The sequence below is a fragment of the Hemitrygon akajei genome, chromosome 22, assembly GCF_048418815.1.
Source record: "Hemitrygon akajei chromosome 22, sHemAka1.3, whole genome shotgun sequence".
NCBI classification, from domain to species: Eukaryota; Metazoa; Chordata; class Chondrichthyes; order Myliobatiformes; family Dasyatidae; genus Hemitrygon; species Hemitrygon akajei.
Window position 1 is genome coordinate 53,556,312 of NC_133145.1, and position 12,963 is coordinate 53,569,274.

The 12,963-nt window shown below is 39.7% G+C and overlaps 1 protein-coding gene across 1 annotated transcript in view; it reads left to right on the forward strand.

Annotated features, from left to right (window-relative positions):
* Positions 1-12,963, forward strand: part of LOC140714860 (dynein axonemal heavy chain 17-like) — a 249,147-nt gene that overhangs the window by 7,954 nt on the left and 228,230 nt on the right. Inside the window, exons 4-6 of the mRNA XM_073026542.1 lie at positions 1,623-1,722; positions 9,173-9,258; positions 10,984-11,109. Coding sequence (XP_072882643.1) covers positions 1,623-1,722; positions 9,173-9,258; positions 10,984-11,109 — 312 coding nt within the window. The remainder of the gene's footprint in view (positions 1-1,622; positions 1,723-9,172; positions 9,259-10,983; positions 11,110-12,963) is intronic.

Here is a 12,963-nt window from a genome sequence, read left to right on the forward strand (position 1 = left end):
TTCTGTTAGTCTGATACTGTTCTGAGCATTGCAGTTTAACTAAATCTTACTGTAAAATCCATTCAAATACAGAATCGCAGGAAATGGTCAGCCTGGATAGTGATATACAAATTTAAAACTGAAAATTAGTAGGCAGTCCAGCAACTTCTCAATTCTTGCTCAGTTTAACTGCCTACATGGAGACCTGAAAGGAGTTAGAGACAAGGTTGATCACATGTTATGAATTAGCATTTGTGGTTCAAAGTTCCAAGGAAATTTATTATCAAAGGTCATATATGTCACCACATATAAACCTGAGATTAATTTTATTGTGGGCACACTCAATAAATCCATAATAGAATAATAACCATGATAGAATCAATAAAAGACCACACCAGCTTGGGTATTCAACCAGTCTGAAAAAAGAAGGAAATAATAATGAATAAATGAACAATAAAGATCAAAAATGTGGGAAATCTTTGTAAGTGAGTTCATAGGTTGTGGGAACATTTCAATGATGAAGTGAAGTTGAGTGGTTATCCCCTTTGGTTCAAGAGTCTGATGGCTGAGTGGTGATAACTATTCCTGAACCTGTGGTGTGAGTCTTGAGGCTCCAGTACCTTCTTCATGATGGCAGCAGTTAGAAGAGAGCATGTCTTTGGTGGTGGAAGTCTTTGATGATGGATGTTGCTTTCCTGCAATAAAGCTTTGGATGTGTTCAGTGGTGGGGAGGGCTTTATCTGTGATATACTGAGGATATCCACTAACTTTTGTAGGATTTTCCATTTGAGGGCATTAGTATTTCCATACCAGGCTGTGATGCAGACGGTCAATATACAGTACTCTTCACTACACATCTATAGAAGTTTGTCAGAGTTTTAGATGTCATGTTGAATCTTCAAGAACTCCTGAAGAAGTAGAGGCACTGCCGTCTCTTCTTGCACTTATGCGCTGGGCCCAGGACATATCTTCCACCTTTGATCCTCCGATGAGGACTGGCTCATGGACCTCAGGTTTCTTCCTCCTGAAGTCAATAATCAGCTCCTAGGTGTTGCTGACATTGAGTAAGAGCTTATTGTTATGGAACCACTCAACCAGATTTTCAGTCTCCCTCCTATATGGCGATTCATCACCATTTTTGATTAGGACTACAACAGTGGTGTCATCAGCAAACTTAAATATGACATTGGAGCTGTGTTTAGCCACACAGTCGTATGTGTGAAGTGAGTAGAGAAGGGGGCTAAGCACATGGAGACCATGGAAGAGATGCTGTTGGCAATCAACTGACTGGAGACTGTGAGGAAATCAAGGATCCAATTCCACAAGGAGGTATTGAGGCTAAGGTCTTGAAGTTTATTGATAAGTGAGATGAGCAGGGCAAGAATAATGGACAAACGTATCAGGGATGATAGAAAATGCAGAGAATATAAGGGTAAAATTAAGGTGTCTTGATAGAAAATCCAAGAATGGCCCAGGACTTAGGCAAATCTGTGATTTTTTTGAAGACAAATGTTCAATGATTTATTAATAACTTGAATATTGTCATATCTGGATCCTAAAAGAAATTGTGTATTGCACGTAGTATCTGAAATATAAATGATATTCCAAAGCATTGAGCCTTTATCTGTATTACTGTATTTCAGTTGTGGACATCAAAGGTACGCAAAATTTCTGAAGTTCTGGAAAAGTCGAGGAGCAGTTACTGGCCAGCCCTAAAAAACCTTTATGATGACATCAGAGAAGGTACTTGTAATGTATAACTGTTTTGTGTCAAGTCTAATAGCAGAAGAACTAAAATCTTTTGATAATACAATGGTGTCTTTATAATGTATTATATTTGTAAGATTTTATGTGCTTCTGAGGCTAAAAGTCTGCCTGCTGTGCAATCTAATTTCTAAGGAAAATAAAATGTTCAAATAAAAGTTAGGGACTTGTTACTTGAATACATAGATTTTTGTTCCTAAGTTCTATCTGAATCAATGCACACTGTGGATGTGTTCACTGCTATCTAATGTTGGATTCTGATGATCTTGATCCAAGGTTCCTTCAGAAGTCAAGAAAGGCATAAAACTTGTTTCTTAAGTGCTAAACAAAGAGAATTGAAAATATAGAGTTGCAAAAGCCTAGTATCTAAGAACAAAGAAAAAAACCACAGTTGGTGGGACAATATGTTCAGCTCTTTTTATACCATAGATAAGAACATTCCATTCAAATTTGTAGATACGAATTAACCAATCAGACAGCCCTTCCTTGTTCAAATAGTTCGATACCAAGAGAAGCTTTCAGAATCATGCAAGGAACTGTAACCACTAGGGGACATACTGAACAATTGCATATACATACTTCGACCATTAGGAAATGTACTAAACAGTTACATGTATATAGGTAGTTATATAAAATACAAGCAGGCAACACGCAGGTCGATGGAATTCCACAGACCACTCCCACTCTGACATGTCTGTCCATGGCCTCCTCTACCGTCAAAATGAGGCCACACGCAGGTCAATGGAGCAATACCTTATCTCCCGCCTAGGTAGCCTCCTACCTGCCGGCATGAACATCCAACTCACAGACCTCTGTTGATACCCCTGACTACCCCTATCCCTATCTATTATTTTAGTCTGGTTCTCTTTCTCTCTCTTTTTTCCCCCCTCACTATAATCTCCCCCCAGCCATACCTTTCTTTCTCTTTTATTTCCCATAATTCTCCACCTTCCCCCAGCCCATTTCCCTCCAGCCTATCACTTCCTAGCTCTCTACTTTATCCCTCCCCCCACTTCTTATCCCCCCTCGACCATCCCATGTTACTTCACTCCTGATGAAGGGTTTCAGCCCGAAACGTCGTCAGTACCTCCTCCCATAGATGCTGTCTGGCCTGCTGAGTTCTGTCAGCATTTTGTGTTTTTAAGAAAATAACAATTGTTTAATTGTTAAATAGTAAAGAAAATAACAGGGAATCATATATAGGCTTCCAAATAGTAGCCAAGATGTGGGGTTAAGTTTGCAAAGGGAGCTAGAAAAGGCATGTAATAAGGGTAATGACACAATTATAACTGGGGATTTCAATATGCAAGGGGATTGGGAAAATGAGGTTGGTGTTGGATCGCATGAGAGGGAATTTGTTGAATGCCTATGAGATGGCTTGTTAGAGCAGCTTGTGCTTGAGCCTACTTGGGGAAAGGCCATCTTAGATTGGGTGTTGTGTAATAACCCAGATCTTATTAGAAAGCTTAATGTAAAGGTACACTTAGGAGAGTGATCATAATACAATTGAATTCATACTGCAATTTGAGAGGGAGGAGCATAAGTCAGATGTATCAGTATCACAATGGAATAAAGGGAATTACAGAGGCATGAGAGAGGAGTTTGTCCAGGTGGATTGCATGAGAATACTGGCGGGGATGACAGCAGAACAGGCGTGGCTGAAATTTCTGGGAATAGTTCATAAGGTGCAGGATAGATATGTCCCACAGAAAAAGTTCACAAATGGCAGGGGTAGACAACCATGACTGGCAAAGGAAGTTTAGAACTGCATAAAAGCCAAATATGTAAAGGGCATATAAGGTAGCAAAAGTGAGTGGGAAATTGGATGATTGGGAAGCTTTTAAAATCCAACAAAAGGCAACTAAAAAAGCTTATAAGAAGAGAAAAGATGAAATATGAAGGCAGATTAACCAATAATGTAAAGGTTTTTCAGTTATATAAAGAGTAGAAGGGAGGTGAGAGTTGATATTGAACAACTGGAAAATGATGCTGGTGAGGTAGTAATGGAGGACAAAGACATGGCAAATGAACTTAATGGAAACTTTGCATCAGTCTACACTGTGGAAGACACTAGCAGTGTGTCAGAGGTCTGTGAGTGTCAGGAAGCAGGAGAGAGTGCCATTGCTATTACAAAGGAAAAAGTGCTAGGCAAACTCAAAGGCCTTAAGGTGGGTAAGTTACCTGGGCCAGATGGACTACATCCCAGAGCCCTGAGAGAGGCTGCTGCAGAGATAACAGATATATTAGTCATGAATCACTTGATTTTGGCATGGTCCTGGAACATATTTATGAATGTTAACTAAATGGATAGTAGAGAAAGATAAAAACAAAATGGGCCCATTATAATTAAACAGTCAAATGTGTACAGGTTGGAACTCAGCTCTTCCAAAAGTCATATTCACCGATTCTCAGTAGACCTCCACACCTTGCTCCATCTAATCATGGTCCCCCACCAGGTTAAATCCTATGACTGGGTTTCTCCAGCGTCTTCTGTCTTCATCGCCCACCGAACAAAGACCCCAGTTCATACCGGTGTCAGTCACACAAAAAACACCTGCTCTCCTTATTGGATGACTCACATTCAATAGCACCTGTTAACTCTAACCATAACCCAAACACTGCTTTTACAGAAAGACCATTATGTTAGTAGTGAAATCCCTTCCAGGGTGTTACACTCTCCCCCACCAAAATTAGTCATGTCCTCATGACTTTGAGATAATTTATCACCCCTTCATAAATAGCATTTTAGATCGGTACATAGAACTATGATGTTGTGGCCATTACTGAGACTTGATTGAGAGACTGTCAGGAATGGGTGCTTAATGTTCCGGGGCTTCAGTATTTTAGAAAAAAGGTTAAAGAGATGAGGGATTTGCACTACTATCAGGAACAATATCACAGCTGCACTCGGGTCATAATGGAGGGTTTGTCCACTGAGTCTGTATGGAAAGAGCACAAAAACAGGAGAGCAATCACTGATGGGATGGGACTATAGACCCCTCTCCAGTAGCCACCAGGACATCGAGGAACAGATACGCAGGCAGATTAAGGAAAGGTGTAAAAACAGTACAGTTAATGTCATGGGAGACTTCAGCTTCCTTAATATAAACTAGGACCTTCTGAGTACAAGAAGTTTAGATAGGGTAAAGTTTGTTAGGTGCATCCAGGAGGGTTTCTTAAATCAATAAGTAGATGGCTCAACAAGAGGAGAGGCTGTGCTTGATCTGGTGTTTGATAGTGAGCCTGGCCAGGTAACTGACTTTTCAGTGGTGAACTGTTAGATAACATTGACCACAACTCCTTAAGTTTTAAGATAACTATGTATAAGGATAAGTATGGATCTTGCAAGAGAATATTAAAGGGGAGCAGAGCAAATTATGAAAACATTAAGCAGAAGCTAGCTTTGAGCAAGTCCATATCTGACATGCGGAGGATATTCAAAGACCAGCTGCACAGATTACAGGGCAGGTACGTTCCTGTTAGAAGGAACGACAAGGGTGCAAAGTAAGAGATCCTTGGATGTCGATAGAGGTGATGAATTCAGTCAAGAAGAAAAAGAAAAATTATGTAAAGCTTAGGAAGATAGAATCAAACAGGGCCCTTGAGGATTATAAGGAAGCCAGAAGAGTACTCAAAAGGGAATTTGGAAAGCCAGGAGGTGCCATTTAAAGTCCTTGGCAAGTGGGATTAAACAGAATCCCAAGGCATTCTATACAAAGATCAGGAACAAGAGGATAACTAGGGAGAGTGTAGGCCCACTCAAGGATAAAGAGGGGAAACATTTGCTTGGATGCAGATGATGTAGGTAACGTCCTTAATCAGTACTTTACATCAGTATTTGCCAGTAGAGGAGAAGGAGATCAATGTTGACTGTATTGACATGCTATGGCATTTTGAGGTAATAGAGGAGGTAATGTTGTGTCTCTTAAAGAGCCTTAAGGTGGATAAGTCCCCAGGGCCTGATGGGATCTATCCCAGGTTATTCAGAGAGGCAAGAGAAGAGAATGCTGTCCCTTGACCAATATCTTTGTGTCCTCTCTAGCCCCAGGCAAAGTCCTGGAAGACTGATGAGTAGCTAATATTGTTCCATTATTCAAGAAGGGAATGGAGGATAATTCTGGAAAAAATAGACCGAAGAGTCCCACATCAGTAGTAGGGACTTTATTGGAGTGAATTCTTATGGATTCATTTGGAAAACCACAGCCTAATTAGGGAGAACCAGCATGGCTTTGTGTGGGACAAGTCATGTCTTACTAGCTTGATTGATTTTTCTGATGAGGTGATGAGGATGATTAATGAAGGTTGAGCTGTGGATATTGTTCACATGGAGTTTAGTAAGGCATTTGAAAAGGTCTCTCATGGGAGGCTCATCAGAAGATTGAGATGCATGGGATCCATAATGAATTCAGAATTGGCTTGCCCATAGAAGATAGAGGGTAGTGGTCAAAGGGACTTATTCTAGCTGGAGGTTTGTCATTAATAGTGTTCCACAGGGATCTGTGCTGGACCTGTTTGTGATGTATATAAATGATCTGGATGAAAATGTAGATGAGTTGGATAGTAAGTTTTCAGATGATACGAAGATTAGTGGTATTGTGGATAGCGTAAAAGACTGGCAAAGTATACAACAGGATATAGCTCAGTTGCAGATATGGGTGGAGAAATGACAAATGGAGTTTAACCCAACCAAGTGTGAAGTGTTGTACCTTGGCAGGTCAAATGTGAAGCGACAGTACATTGTTAAGGGAAAGATCCTTAACAGTGTTGATGAGAAGAGGGATCTTGAGGTCCAAGTTCATAGCTCCCTGAAAGTGACTACACAGGTTGTTAGGGTGGTTAAGAAAGTATATGGCATGCTTCTCTTTATTAATTGAGGCATTGAGTTCAAAGGTTAGGAAGTTACGTTACAGCTTTATAAAATTCTAGTAGGCTGCATCTGAAATATTGCATACAGTTCTGGTTGTGCCATTATAGGAAGGATGTCGAAGGTGCAGAAGAGGTTTACCAGGATGTTGCCTGGATTAGATGGCCTGTTCTATAACAGGAGGTTGGACAAACTTGAGTTGTTTTTTTTTGGAGCGGCAGAGGTTGAGGGGAGATCAGACAGAGATTTATAAGATTATGAGTGGTACAGATACAATAGATTTTTATATATTGTATAAATATATTTTTCCAAGGATTGAAATGTCTAATACCAGAGGGAATGCATTTAAGGTGAGGGGGGTAATTTTAGAGGAGATACAAGGGGCAATTTTTTTACACAGAGAGTGGTGGATGCGCAGAATGTTCTGCCTGGGGTGGTGGTAGAAGCAGAAATATTAGAAACTTTTAAGAGACATTAAGATAGACACATGAAGGTGAGGTATCTGGTGATTGTGTAAGTAGAAGACAGGATTGTGGTGTGGGCCAATGTGTCTGTTCCTGTGCTGTATGTTCTTTGTTGAGATTGATAGGTTCTTGATTGGACATGGCATCAAAGGTTATGGGGAGAAGGCCGGGAACCGGAATTGAGGAGGAGAAAGAAAAAGGATCAGCCATGATTGAATGGTGAAGCAGATTCGATGGGTCTTGTGGTCTTATGTTGTATACTGTATGTGACAACAACTGATATTTGAATAAGCTTCAAAATATCCAATAGTTGTCAGCGCTGATTGACGTCTTCTGGCTGGTTAGCGACTTGCTCGCTGTAGCCCAGCAGTGTGGGCACTTGGTCAGAGGCTACAAGCACATTCACCACATTGCGTGTTGTTCTCTTTGGGCACTAGCTTAGCTCACTTGCATTGGCAGGTGTGTAACCACTTGCTGTCTACTTTTACTGCTGTGTTGGTGAATAATAAACACTGTCTGCTATATTGTGTATATCCGCCTCTCTGAGGTAGAGGGGTCCCTGTAGGGACATAGGATGCCCTGCTACCACCTTGAATGGAATTAATTTGGTCTTCTTGTTTGGGGTCACTCTAAAGCCACATGAGACTACAGGAAGAGCTGTAGGCCACGGTAACCTTCCTGATGATTCCATTCATTGGTTTGACTTGTCCTGATGACTCTGAGTGGTGTGGGCAATGAAAAGACCATTCCTGACAATTTCTGACAAACACTCCCAGTGAAATGTGTTCCTTTGTCAGAGTCAATGTTTTATAACATTCCCCATCTATGAATAGATAGTTACAATATATAAAATATAAGCAGGCAATTAATTGTTAAACTGCAAAGAAAGTAACAATTAAGCAGTCTAATCCAACACTAATGTTACACAATACATATCTGCATTTTCATTGGAATAGGAATGTCATGCACTATCCACTCAGGCAGAAGCAGGCTTCTGGCACACCTATGAAGGCTGTTTTGTGCAACTTACAGAGGACCTCTCTGAACAGCTCCCAGCTGCCAAATTGGCATTGGGACTTGACAACAGTAATTTAAATTAGCTATCTATCTCCCCACTGATCACACCTATTCCCATAAGTGAGTGTAATAGTGCATAATATAGTGAATGAAAAGAAATCTCATTGTGAATGAAATATTGTTCTGAAAAAAAACACCTTTTCTCCATCAGGACCAACCTTCTCCAATGTTGTTGTTCTTCTTCTTCCTTTTTGTGCATCAGGCAGCAATTGTTTTTGCTGTTTCCTTAGCATTTATCTGTTTTTTTTACAAGGGCAAATTGTTAGCGCGACGCTCAACCCAGCACGGATGGAAAGCATGTAAGGAGCCGACTGGATTCAAACCCAGGACTACTTGCTTTGAAGTCCGATGCTGATGCCACTACACCACTGACTGGCTACCTTCTCTAATAGCACATGTGAAATAGGTGCATGGGTTGTCTGTAGAGCTCTCAAGCTTGCATCAACACTTCTTCTCTGCTTCCATCCTTCATGCCTAAGACCCTTAATTAACCTTCACCCTCTTAATCATCAATCTCCCAAATCACCTCTCAAAACATTTGATATCCGTTAAAACATTACCATTTCCTAAATGTTATTACTCATTTCCCATTTTAACTAATTCCCATCCGAAAGGTTATTGTAATCTATGGTCCTCTTCCATTTTACTGAGTATTGCAGTTCCTTGACTGAATTGTCAGTTCCTCTCACTAATGATCAAAGAAATCCCCACTTACTACTGATCCCAAGTAGTAGATCCTTCCCATATTCCACCATGTAATGGACAATGGCTTTGCTCCATCCTTGCAGGGCTTTCTTGTTAGTGATCTTCTGGCTCCAGCTTCAGTCTTGCCAATTTTTTTTCATGAGCCCTGCACTGGTCTTGTATGTGACTGAATTATCTGGCTACTTTGCCTTGAATGAAAGCACTTGTGTATCTGCTACACTCTCAGTGCTATGTGACCATTTGATGAAATTTGAGTTTACAATTGATAACTGCTTACCTTTCATTTCTGTGACTTGTGTATTGTCTTTATCAAACGTAGGCCTAGAAGAGGCTAATGATATTGTTTTGCATCTGATACCTTTGAAGTCTTTAGTAGATGACGTAATGCAAACAGATTATGAAGAGGTAAGAAAACTGAGAACTAGCAATGTTCTGATCTGAAATGTGCTATGTGGTCATATTTAGAAGATAAGAAAGAAAAGCGACTTGTACTCTTTGAGAAATTGCACACATCAAATGAGCTAACTTGTAGTTTTGGTTGCCTAGTCAACAGAGGCAAGATTCAGCACTAGTGTTGCAAGAGAGGAGACAGATGAGAATTCAGGTGCCAACTCAGTTAAATTTATACTCTGAGTTCTATACTCCCCTTGTTTACTCCTCTGAGTAAACCTCTTAATCTAATTTCATGGTCATCCCTTGAAATTTGCCACCTTTCATGGCCTTGCTAACCTCATTGTCACAGTCACAAAGAAGCCACCATTGGTGACTTATTTATTTCTCTCTTGCTTGACTCCCCTTTCCCTGTTCATATTTCCTTCAGTGTCCTCCCTTAGAAAATAAATTATAGTTTGCTGATATTTGCACTTCAAAATCCTCAGCTTTTACATCTTTCACTCATTTCACATAGCAATTCTATAACTACCAATTTGTTTTCAAAACTTTGCCTCTATCTTTAAGGCTCTGCACCCCATTATAATGACTAACCTCTTTCAACTTGGCTGCTTTCACTGCATAGCTCCCTTAAATTCAGAGATCACACACTTGAACAGATATATAATGGACAATTAATTTGTGCCTAGTGTAGTGACAGTACATAAAATAATAACAGGCTCTTTTCTCATCTGTTAAAACTACTTGGTATTCAAGGATCAAGGATCATTCAGTAATGCAAAGGTAACTTATGGTCACCCCACCTCTTCATGCGCTGCATATGTGAGGAGCTCAAGTTCTGTTTTGCTACCAAAATAATGACCTTTCTCTGCTGCTTCCTTTCCTTCCCCTAAAGCATCAGCTAAGTTTCTAATTTTACCCCCCGTCTCAATCTAAGTTGTGTTTTTCTCCATTTTCCTAATTTCTCATTTACAGTATATCCTCTCATATCCATGGAATTCATTGTGATGCTTTTTCCATAAAATTATTGACTACCTATTATTTCTTCCTAGCTCCCATAATGGTGGTTTCCATTTCTTAGGTGCTGCCCCATCTTCTTTAAATCTCTGATTATCACTCTTCTGCTCAAAGTAACCACAGTTGACCCCTCTGCCTTGCAGACTAAGAACAAATGGAACTATATGTTTAATGTACAGATGGTCTCTTCCCAGAATCAAAAAACATAATAAATATTTAAACAACGGATGGGTTAACATCAAGGGAAATGATATATAATTTTGTGTATGTTCTTTTTGTGGTGGAAAGGATTTGAGTTTAAAAAGACTGTTATCGGGAGTATGTCAGGTATTTAATTGGCTACCAGTTGAATCTTCAGTCTCTTGTTTATAAAGTTTCCTGAGGTTACTTTATAGCTTATGCCTGAGTAAAAATTGCAGAAATTTGACTTGCTGAAACACCTTGCGTCATCTACTTAATGTTGTACTTGAATTTAGTTTACCAAATTCCAGTCTCATCAATAAATGTATGCTGCCTATTCATTGTGCGAAGTGTTTAATTATGTATATGAATGTCTGCTTTGCAATTCTTAGTTTACAACACAATCTGAATTAGACAATGGAACTTGAGTGAACACAGAAATAATATTCATGTTCATTGTTAGAGCAATAGGATTTTATTGTGAATATATCAATGACACTTTTTTTACTTATACTTTACTATACTTTTTTACTTTCGTTACAGGTGTCTCCTTATGTCGATATTATAATGCATACTGTTTGTTTAGTGTGGGCCAATTCTAAATATTACAACACCCCTGCCAGGATCATAGTTATCTTACAAGAGATTTTCAACCTCTTCATTGATATGGTATGGAGTTTTTTTTAACAGTATGAAGCTTATCATTCAACACAGTAGAAATACAAACATCTTATAGTGAGACATACTTAAGTAAATTTGCTTGTATTTTTCTTATTCAAATTTTATTACACCAATGTGAATGATTCCAATCCCCTATTCCTTGTCCCTTATTCCACTGCTGTTCCTTGATTTACCTTGAAGATCTTTTCCTCGGTTTTTAGACAATGTTTTTAGGTTTACAAGAATGTTATCAGGACTCATGAGCCTGAATAAAAAATCATGGGGGGAGGGTGGTGAGCGTAGATGGGGTGAACATGCTCAGTCTTTTTTCCAGAAAAAGGGAATCAAACACTAGAAGGCACAGGTATAGTGTGAAAGTTTGAAAAGAGATCTGAGGGGCAACTTCTTCACAAGGAGGGGGTGTGTGTATGAAATGAGCTGTCAGAGAAAGAAATAGAAGCAGATTCAATGGCAGCATTTAAAATATATTTGAATAAGTACATAGATAGAAAAGGTTCAGAAGGATATGGCCCAAATATAGGTAGGTAAGACTAGCTTAGGTGGGCATGGGTAGGTTGAGCTGTTTTACTCTAAAACTCTATGGCAAGCTCTTTATTCGAGTGGATAGAAACTTTTAGACAATAAAGATTTTTGGATTTTCTCCCCGTTTAGAAAATAGTCTGCACATTTATTTCTACTACCAAAGTGCATAACCATGCATTTTTCAACATTGTATTTCATTTGCCGCTTTCTTGCCCATTCTCCTAAGTGTGTAGTTAATTTCAGTAGGTCAAATTTGAAGCCAGAATATAATATTAATGGTAAAACTCTTGGCAGTGTGGAGGATCAGCGAGATCTTGAGGTTCGTGTCCATAGAACACTCAAAGCTGCTGCTCAGGTTGACACTGTTGTTAAGAAGGCATATGGTGCGTTGGACATCATCAACCATGCGATTGAGTTCAAGAGCCGCAAGGTGATGTTTCAGCTATATAAGACGTTAGTTAGATTCCACTTGGAGTACTGCATTCAGTGCAGGAAGGATGTAGATACTATAGAGAGAGTGCAGAGGAGATTTACAAGATGTTGCCTGGATTGGAGAGCATGACTTGTGAGAATAGGTTGAGTGAACTTGGCCATTTATCCTTGGGGCGACAGAAGATGAGAGGTGTATAAGATGATAAGAAGCATTGATCGTGTTGGTAGCCAGAGGCTTTTTCCCCAGAGCTTAAATAGTTAACGTGAGGGGGCATAGTTTTAAGTTGCTTGGAAGTAGGGACAAGGGGGATATCAGAGGTAAGTTTTTCACACAGGGAGTGGTGGATGCATGGAATGCACTGCCAGTGATGGTGGTAGAGGCAGATACAATAGGGTCTTTTAAGAAATTCTTAGGTAGGTGCATGGAACTTACAAAAATACAGAAATATGCAGTAGGGAAATTCTAGGCAGTTTCTAGAGCAGGTTACATGGTTGGCACAACATTGTGGGCTGGAGGGCCTGTAATGTGCTGTAGATTTCTATGTTCTATGTTCTGCAGCCTACCTGTTTCCTCCATACTACATGCCCCTCCACTAATCTTTGTATCATCTGCAAACTTGGCAACAAAGCCATCTATTTTGTCATTGATATACAGCATAAAACAAAACAATCCCAACACCAACCTCTGGAAAAGACCACTAGTCACTGGCAGCCAATCAGAAAAAGATCCCTTTATTCTCACTCTTACCAATCAGCCAATGCTCTAACCATGCTAGTAACTTTCCTGTAATACCACGGGCTCCTAACTTGGTAAGCAGCCTTATGTGTGGCACCTTGTCAAAGACCTTCTGAAAATCCAAATATACATCACCAACTGCATCTCCATTA